General features: G+C 44.0%; 2 protein-coding genes across 3 annotated transcripts in view; one reads left to right on the top strand and one right to left on the bottom strand.

Annotated features, from left to right (window-relative positions):
• SLC51B (solute carrier family 51 beta subunit) overlaps positions 1-5,442 on the bottom strand; it is a 27,854-nt gene extending 22,412 nt beyond the window's left edge. The window contains exons 1-2 of one of the 2 annotated variants that reach the window (XM_019503983.1): positions 5,264-5,442; positions 3,250-3,465 (exon numbers count right to left, since the gene is read on the bottom strand). The gene's annotated coding sequence lies outside the window, so the exon portion shown is untranslated. Of the gene's footprint in view, positions 1-3,249; positions 3,494-5,263 lie in introns of those variants that run through there. The other variant, XM_019503984.1, reaches the window with a different exon arrangement.
• Positions 5,443-10,016: 4,574 nt separating this feature from the next.
• The window catches only part of MTFMT (mitochondrial methionyl-tRNA formyltransferase), a 9,814-nt gene continuing 9,758 nt past the window's right edge, over positions 10,017-10,072 (top strand). The window contains exon 1 of the mRNA XM_019503982.1: positions 10,017-10,043. Within this exon, the coding sequence (XP_019359527.1) occupies positions 10,017-10,043 (27 nt within the window). The remainder of the gene's footprint in view (positions 10,044-10,072) is intronic.

The raw sequence follows: 10,072 nt of genomic DNA, 5'->3' as shown, positions 1-10,072 counted from the left end.
TCAGGCCCTTTTAAAGTGCTCTGCAGCCAGGCACTTGTGTTAGGTCATGGCTATAGAGTGCTTTTAGGGGCCAGATCAGGTGAAAATTGTCGCTTCTGTCTGTGCCTCTAGAAAAACAATGTTTTGGTGCCTAAGGGTGCTTGTACATGTGATGGTGGAGCCGTGTACACCTGGTTTCTGATCACTTAAACCGGTTTGTGTGTAATGTCTGTCCCTAGCCCAGAAGAGAAGACTGAGGGGGATTTAATAGCAGCCTTCAACTACCTGAAAGGGGGTTCAAAAGAGGATGGAGCTGGACTGTTATCAGATGACAGAACAAGGAGCAACAGTCTCAAGTTGCAGCAAGGGAGTTTTAGGTTAAATAGTAGGAAGAATTTTATCACTACTAGGGTAATAAAACACTTCAACAGGCTACCCAGAGAGGTTGTGAAATCTCTGTCCTTGGCAGTTTTTAAGACAAACCTTGGCTGGGATGATGTAGTTGGGGCTGGTCCTGCTTTAAGCAGGGGGTTGAACTAGATGTGACCTCCTGAGGTCCCTTCCAGCCCTCATTTTCTATGTTTCTATAAAGACAAAAAGTGACACCATGTGTCACCATGTACACATGCACGATTTTTTTTGCATAAAACTTTATTTGTGCATAGTAACTTAGACCACCTCTGATATATTCCAGTTTGATTGGGACAAATTGTCCCATTGTGGATAAAAAAAAAATCACACATGTGTACATGCCCGGCAGCCAGAGAAGGCGGCAGGAACGGTGCATGGGGTGCTGGAAGCCTAGGTGGGCTCGGGGAAGCTCAGGCTTGGCAGGCATCCAGCACCCCATGCACCATCCCCACCACTTTCTTTGGCTGCCAGCACACCCAGCTGCCCTCCTGCTGCCTTCCTGCACTGCTCCAGGGGCAAGCCAGCCTGTTCCTGGGCAGTCCCAGGCAGTGGGAAGGTGGGGATGATGCACGGGGTGCTAGAAGCCCACCGAGCCTGAGCTCCCCTGAGCATGCCCAGGCTTTCAGCTCCCCATGTACTTTGGATCCAGTGGGTGCTGCCTGTGAGCTGGGGCAGCACCCATGCACCAAGCACCCAGCCCGGGTGACCCTGGGGGGTGCCACTACCATGGGGGGGGAAGGACAGGCCCTCCCGCAATTCAGGGTCCACTTGGCTCACTAGCAGCTCACTCCCCCCACCATATGAGAGGTGAGCTAACTGTGCTGGGAGGGGGGAAAAAAGGATCAGGCCCCTTGCCATTTTTGGTTCAGTTTTTTTCCAGCACAGCCTGCCCGTGGCGGGAGCGGGGGGAAAGGTGAGCTGGTGGTGGGCTGTCGCTGTGACGGAAGCCCCTGAATTGAAAGGGTGGGTTACAATTAAAAACCCACAAAGTTAAAAACCCACCGTTTCAATTTAAAGGAACTAACCTCCACCATGTGTTCATGCACCCTATCAGTAGCTATAAGCATCTATCTATATTACACCCAAACAACATGTTCTGTGAAAATAAGCTATCCGGTCCCGAGAGAGGCTGGTATCTAAAATCAAACATGGTATTTCAAGCTGTCTCGTCCAACTGTCTACAATTACCAAATTTCATGGTTCAAATCATTGCCTTTTTTAGTTCGTAGGAAGGTATGGGACAGCGGGTGACACCTCCCAAGATCATTAATCTCCTCCCTGTTTCCTCCTGAGCCCAGCACGCCCAACAACCAGTAACAGCCCCTCCGGTTGCAGACCTCTCCCTTGCAACCGTATGGGAAGCTCCAAGAACAGAAAGTTGGTTTCCAAATGTTCCTAGCTTCAATTCATTTGGGGCTTGAGTGAAATTTTGGAAGTTGTTTATCACTTTTGGTGAACATTTTTTGTCATACCATTTTGGGTTGATCCTTTCTACAAAGTTCCTTCCCCCATTTGGTTTTTCACATTGAAAGGTGCAAAATTTGCATTGTATATATTTTGGCAAAAAAAAAAAGTCATCTGCATGTACTTTTCCAAATTCTCAAGTTTTTTGCTCAAAAAAACCAGGAGCTGTGGGGTTTTGAAGGGTTTTTTTTTTTAATCCAATTGCACCGTTTTTATTAAATCACAATGAGATGTAAGAAAACATTAAAATTGTGGCTTCTTACTGGGCATATTTCATACAGCCCCAGCATCCAGTCTAGCAAATCTCCTCCATCTGCAAAGAGGCAACTTGATTAATACACATCAATTTTTTTTAAGCCTCTCAGTAAGGCATACATACACCATCCTCAGGCTGGATGCAATGATGTTTATATAACTGCAGCTGCAATTTTCTGATCACATCGAGGGAAAGCTGAACTCTTTCCCAGTGGATTTCTTTGTAAAATGGAACATATGGCAAATCAAATGAACTGGCCAGCCGGCCTTGAAGTCTTCACTTAAGGTCTTCTGCTTCCATGTACGATTCATCTAGCTGAGACAAGTCACAGATGCTCAGTCTAACCTTCAAGAAAGGCAATCGCTTACAATATCTGATAAAACATTATTTATGGCAGTCTTGTCTCCTTGCTCTACAGTTATCATACTAAGTGGCAACCGCCAATCCTCCTGGATCATGGTGTATGCATGAGAGCCGCCCAGACCTTCAATGCATATGCCCGGGCAGGAGTTTTTTTGGAGGAGTGGGGGCTGTTTAAGTATGATAAATTTGATAATATAATTACAATAATCAGGTTTGGATCCCTGTTTGTCTTTGGTCAGCTGGAACCTATTCCCAGTGATGCTGTTTAATTACGTTAAATTGGATAATATGTCATTCCACATACAGTACCTGGAGACAGCTCTCCTAGACTCCAGACCAGCTCAAGTACTGGACTGACAGACCGGCAATATCTTGTAAGTAGGAGTCACTAATTTATGTCCAAGGAAGTTAAATTGTAGGATGAGTTCAAAGTTGGCAGTATCTTGAGAGCAAAGCTTTAATATTTCAAATATTCTAAAAAGAATTTTTTTTTTTTACCATTTCTTATCTTTTGCCTAGTTAAAATTTTGGAAGCAAATCCAAGTGATACTAAACAGTTTTCATTTGCATTATATTTTCCAGGATTCCTCTATATCTCAGCTTAAACGTTTGAAGACGTTTTTCCTGTCGTGTTTTCTTCTCGGACAGTAACAGGCAATTCCTCCTTTCCTTAAGACCATCATGTACCTTTGACACAAAATCTCAAGGAATCTTTCCACTCTCCCTTGAGAAAGCAAAGGACGCTTCCCTTTAGAAACAGTGAACGGTTCACTCACCAGAAATAAGTTGTTCTTCGAGAAGTTAATTACAGTCTCATGTTGAGTCCTGCGACGCTGTCTGAAGGCTCCTGTCTCTGTGGAGCACAATTCAGCGTTTCCCTTTAGCAGGGCGATCTTTGCTGCAACTTTCTTTAAGTTGTATGCAGTGATTCATTCAGCTACTTGCAGTCATGTGGAAAGCAATAAACCAACAGGTACGTCTTTGTCAAAGTTCTGTAAAATCACACCCACATTTAGCAGGGCCACTTGCAACATAGGGTGAATGAACTTTTCCCTATCATGAAGCCTAAGAACTATTTGTTTCTTTATTTAAGCTGTTGAAATGATCCATGTCAAAAGGGAAGTGTGAATAAAATTCCATTCTGAAACAGTGCTCTGTGGTTAAAAAGATATATCTGCCACACACACACACACACACACGCACACACGCACACACCCACAATTTTCTTGGTTTGGACTTTGTTACATGAAGCTATTATTATTATTATCATCATCATCCTTATTATTATAATCCATATAATTATTATCCTTTGAATTATTATACTTATTATGACAGTGATGGCTACAACAATAATAATTATTGTGATAATCATTACTATATTGCTCCTTGCAGCTGAGGAGCTCAAAGCATTTTGCAAATGTGAATAATCTCAGGAGTTAAGCCCAAAGCACCGATGAGAGGAAATGCAATATTATCACCTCCATGTGTAAGTTAGGTGATTAATAATAAACTATTAATAGGCACATTATTAAGAAACCTTGTTTTGAGAGGCATTAGGGAGCCTACAACTCCAAATCAAAATGTGGTCCTTTCTGATCCACTATTTCTAAATTTCAAGTTTGATTATGCCAAGTTATGTTCACATAGTGTGGGTTACGCAAATAAAGAATGGCAACACTTATTCATAAAAGGATAATATGGTATGTCACAATAACTGTTTGCTCTACATAACATACTGAAGTCCATCCAGCAATGCATTAGCCCAAAATTGAACAATGTGCCAAAAGAAAAACGTGTATTCCAAAGCAGCAGTCAGGCTCTTAGCAGCCAAGGTCTCACTTAATAGCATATGATCTGGGGATGCTGGTTGCAGTCTCCATGCATTTCCCAGTTTGAATTAAAGCCTCTTACGTTAAGGCGCTGTCCTAGAACAATTCATCTGCTGAGCCCCCCTCTGCAATTCCGAACTATCCCTGCCTGCCCCAATAAAAGCTTATCCAACAGACGCTTAGCCTCCCCAAACAGATATGGTTTACTATTAAGCTTCAGGCTGGCAGGCAACAGGATTATAGTTTTTCGTTCTGAAATGCATTCCTTGCGGGTATGGAGGGCTCTTCTCTTTGTCCAAGGAGACAGACCCAGAGCCAGAAGCTAGGGGATTTGCTGGAACTTATGTATTCTCTCTCCTACGCTTCCTGTAGTACTTTTCCTTCTTTCAAGTCGCATGATTTAGTAAGTCCCTGCCATACCAGCCACGGCTTTATCACCATTCTTTGGGCTGCTGTACAGCGTTGCTCTTCCTTGTCACTGTTCATACAAAATGATGCGTCTATTGGTATATAAGAGTTTCAACGAGCAGTTTCACCAGTTGGAGGACCCAGTCCTGTTGTGCACCCCTTATTTACTCAATTCAACACTGGTGTGAGAAAGTGAGGGGAAATCTTGGCCCAAACACAGTCCAGTCTCCAAGAGAAAGCAGGATGCAGCTAATACTAAGATCTTTCCTTTATGAAGCTGATCATCAGCGATCTTTTAACACTACTATATTCCTCAGTGGGTGCCTCAAAGCCAAGGCAGGGTGGGCTTGGCCCTATTTGCCTACATTTCCAAACCAGAACTCCTAAAATGAGGCATCTTATTTAGGTATCTAAATAGGAAGCTTGATTATTAGAGGCCCTAACCTCCCGCAGATCCCAAGGAGCCTGGAGCCAGAACAATTCCTCCAAAACGAAGGTTTGGCTCATGTCCTGCACCAGGGGGGCCTGCAGAAAAAAAAGGGTGGAAACTCACCTGTGTGGCACTCAGAAGATTCCTCCTGCATTTTCAACAGCTCAGCATAACCGGTCCAGTGCCAGCTCTATGCTAGAAAAAGGGCTAAGGTCTGCTGTTTGGAGGAAGAGTGCCTGGCTGAGGATTTGTTAGAGCTCAGTCCAATGTCTGTGAACATTAAACCAAAGATTCCCGCTGAATATCTGGAGTCCTTATGTCAGCCCACAGCATTCCTTGCCCAAGCCAGACTGAATGCTCTCCAGGGTAAAAAGTATGTACGCTGCCTTTTTTAGCAACTACCATAGGTGTTGTGCTTGATATATCCACTGATGTCACATGCACTGTTCAGCTGAAAATACCTTTTTATGTCTTGGAAATATTTTTCAATGTCTTTGGTTTGGAAGCAGAGAGACAGCCGGGGCATTGATTGTGTGGTCTCACTCCTCCCCAAATTTGTCTTCAGCATTTCTAGGAAGAAACTAGACTCTGTCCTTGGCATTTTAGCCTTGTTTATCAGTTCATATAGCCCTTTTCTAATTCCTTCTGTGTCTTTGACCCCAAGTGCCTAGTTACAGAATAACTAAACATTTTTTTAACATGCACCAAAGCAGAGTTCAAATCCAATAGAAAAGCAAAGTCTGTGAGCTTTACATTTAAATAGCAATAAAACCATTGCTTTAACTCTGCAGTAAAGTTTATATCCAGGTAGGCTTTTAGTTACAATAGATAAAGAATATGAGCAGTAAGTTGTAATAAAAGATCTATGTAACATGTCACATTATCTATGTGACACAGTTACATTACAGCGGTCAAGATATTATTTGGGAGTAAAAATAGTGTTATTGAAGTTCAAACCATGAAATCACAGCAAATGAAACACCTTTATTTTATGAATGAGTCTGGCAAGAATTCAGCCTGCAGTTTCAGTATTTCTAGCTTCCTTAAGAATAATTTCAGACAGGATGAAAGGAGTGGAACTGATACAGCTCTGAGGCTTCAATTTGCTATTTTATTATATTTTTTATTATACTTTTTTATTATACTACCCTGGCTCCGCACTGGCCCCAAGGCAGCCACTAAAAAGTATGGTCTGCCCACCCACACCCAGTTTTCAGGCTCTAAACCCAGAAATACAGAGAGGAAGACTGTCATGGGGCAATTCCCCTTCCTACTCTTTGGAGATTTATCAATTTTTATTTGTTTCTAGAACGTATGGAGTAGGAGCAGAAAGGTGGTGGTGCTGGGGTGGGGTGTTCATTTTCAATACCAGTTTTGAAAACAGAGCAGAGCTAGTCCAGACATACACTGCATAGATCAGTAGGAAATGCAGCCATGTGGTACTTACTAGCTGATATATTGAGCAGTGAGTGTTAGAAATTATACTGAGTAACAGCAGAAAGCTGTAGGGTTGTAATTCTCAACTCTTCAGTGGTGTCCATATCAAATTCTAGCCCATCCAGGCTCCTTTTCCTGTTGACTTTCCTGGCCTTCACCCAGCCTCTCAGATTAATGGCATTTATTCATCTGGTTTAGTGGTGCCCAACGTTTTCGCCCCATGGGCCAGATGGGTAGTACCTAGTCTGTCTTTGGGTTAGATCCAGTGCCGTACCTAGACTCCTGGTGGCCCTAGGCAAACTTTTAGTATTCACCAGAGATAATGATAATAATAATTGGACAACAGAAAAAAAATTACCATTTTTGAGCCCCCTTTCTGTCCAGGCCCTGGGCAGCTGCCCAGTTTGCCCATGCCTATACCCGGCCCTGGTTAGATCAGGCCCATGGGCTCAATCCAATACACCGGGCCACTGCGGTAGGGACCCAATCTGGCATGTGGGGCCCAGCCCTGATCTAGCTACTGGTGGGGGGCACCCCAGGCCCAAGCTTATTATGGTGGGGAGGGGTCCTGTCCTGGGCCCGATCCAGCTCTGTGGGGCTTGGTAATTTGGCAGTGGGGGAGGGATGGCGGTATTAATTGCCACTGCTCCCTCACCACCAAATTTTCCAACCCATGGGGACCCTTGCAGGCTGGGGGTTGAGCACTCATGATCGAGTCAATTATGCGAGACATTACACAGCCTCATTAATTTTATTACTGTAGATGTGGAAGCTATGATGGCTAGATTTGATGGGGTCAGTACAGTAATTGAAGACTGATGCTTTTAGGAGCAATCATTTTTCTAAGTGCAGGTTCTGAAGAGGGGAACAAAAACAACCTCTTTTTGTCCCATATAATAGATTTTTCCTGTCTGAGGGTTTGGGGCACAAATGCCATTTTTCGCATGGCATTATGTGCCATTTTTTGCATGGCCAAAGTGTTTTTTTTCAACATATGAGAGAAGATATCTGTTGTGGTGTTCTTTCTATACCAATCAGAGAACATGATAAAGAGTTTCCCTCTCTGCTCTCCCTGAAAAGGGTGGAGGCAATGATAAAGCATTTATCCTATACCAAGTTAGGAGTGACCTATCAAGAAAACTAATACTGGGGCAAAACAGGAGTGGAAAGGGGAGTGAACCTGTGTGATCCAGTTGAAAATGAAACTAGTAAATTAAATGTTCTGTGACCCCTACGTTGGGCAATGCCATCTATGGATACTTTGCCCCAACTGTATGTATAAAGATTCTGTAGTCTACCTTCCAGCTAACTTACATATCTCCACTGGAATATCTCCAGTATTTCTGAATTCTTAGATACTGTGTGGAACAAATCTTTAGTGTCAAAGATACCAGGACACATTAGAGAATTTGCATGCATAGTTTAAAGTAAGCCTAACGGGAGTTACACATATAAACTATCTTTCTCATGGAGAGAAGAATGTTCTTAGTCGAGAGGATAAGATATGTTCATTCTTATGGGAGAAGGCAGCTCATGATGCACTGATCCTGACCTTCTGGTTTTCAGAACAGAACATTCTTTATGTTATGATCACCATTCAGGCAAAGAATGTCACAGTCACAAACACACTCAGAGAAATTCACTTTTCAAACCCAGCAGCTACTCTCTCTAATCTCTTTTGCTCAGAGCCAGCAGGAAGTCAGTGTGACTGCAGTGTTATCACCCCCTTTGACTGAATTTTTTTCCACTTACTCTGCACATTGCGCTGTTTGAAGGCAGCCACTTAAAATCATGTGGTCAAAGGTTCCAGACTTTTGTTCAAAAGAGATGGTTTGTTTTTTTAGTATTGACTCTGAAGACCTAAATAGCAAGCACATACAGATTTGAGCTAAGTTGACCAAGTTGTATGCTAGCTGCAGATTTCCATGAGGATTCGTTTTGCAAAACTCTAGATTAGAATGTGACGTTTTGCTATCTTACCAGAGCGGAAACAAGCTAGTAGCAGGTCTACAGCATGGCATAAAGCATATATATAAAAGGTGAAGGACATACATTTGGAAAGGTAGAACGCTGAGATTAAGATACAGGCAGTCCTCGACTTAACAACTCTTCGAGTTGCAACGTTTTGCACTTACAATGTTTGTAAATCAACACCCTGTTTCAACTTTCTGACACCAGTTTCGACTTTACAACGTTTGATCTGATGCCACGCCATGCCAGTGAACATGTTCACTGCATTGCCCATCTCCCTGGAGAACATCTGTCCAAGCTTCCTGGGGCACTTTCTTTAAGAAAGCAGCCAAGGCTCCAGAAAAACCTGCAGCCAAGACTCCTGGGGAGACTCCAGCCAAGAGCCCTTCAAAAAGTCCAACCGAGAGCCCTTCAAAAAGTCCAGCAAAGTCACCTCAAAGAAGTCCTTCCAAATCAATGTGATTTGCTAATTACAATATAAATACATTCATGTAGCTATATCACTCATCTATAATTGATTAAGTACAAAATTCTGGGGTATTTTTGGTAAAAATAGGGTATCAGGCCTTAGTTCAGGAACCAATCCCACATTTATAACATTGTTTCCGATGGGAAAATTGGTTCCGAGTTACAACATTTTGACTTAAGACGTGGTTTTCATGAACCAATTGTGGTGTAGATCTGAGGACTGCCTGTATAACAACTCAGAGGAGCATCTATAAGATTCATAAGATGTAAAATATTAGGCCTCCTTACATTATTTCAGTATCCAGGGAGTGGAAATAAGAGTACATGTAGTTATAGGACTTTAACAAACTCTTTTGACAGTGATAGTTCTGCTAGCGTCTGTGCCAGCTTCCTACAGTCTAGAGAACTCCTTTTATTTCCCAATTTCGTCCCTAAACACATGCTAGTCAAAGGACACAATAACGTGTACAGGTATCATTCACAGATTGTGAAGGGCCGGAACGGACCCCGGTACATCACCGGGTCCCTATGTGCTTGCACATGCATGCACATGCACATTTTGCTGCTCCACCCCCAGCACATGGACAAGCAGTCGCGTAGGCGAGCGGGTTTGTTCATCCCTGATGTAAAGGCCACGCGGTAGCGATCCAACCTCTTCCAGACACAGGGCTACGTTGGCTGAGGCTGAGCAGGGGAGGAACAGAGCTGGGGGTCGGACCCTTCTGACCTTAATATCTATGAATGTATGGATAGCCATGAATCTAACTGAACAGCATGGAGCCGGGGATAAACCTTCCCCCTCGCCCTGCAACGAGCGGCTCTGCAGAGCAGTCAGCACGACGCTCATCCCCTACTGCCGCTCCCTCCACGCGCCGCGTTCCGCTCCGCCCCATTGCGCATGCGTCAGGAGCGGCGGCGACACAACGTCACTCCGTCGCGCGCGCCCTACCGTCGCTGCGTGTTACGTCACGCCGTGCGACGTCGGGAGCGGCGGAGCGGCATGAGGCACTGGGTGCTGCGGGCCTGGCGCGGGGCTGTTGCGGGCGGCTCCCGGGG

The sequence above is a fragment of the Gavialis gangeticus genome, unplaced genomic scaffold (genome assembly GCF_001723915.1).
Source record: "Gavialis gangeticus isolate Ggan-Ray unplaced genomic scaffold, GavGan_comp1, whole genome shotgun sequence".
Lineage (NCBI taxonomy): Eukaryota > Metazoa > Chordata > Crocodylia > Gavialidae > Gavialis > Gavialis gangeticus.
This window is presented reverse-complemented; position numbering and strand designations above follow the sequence as displayed.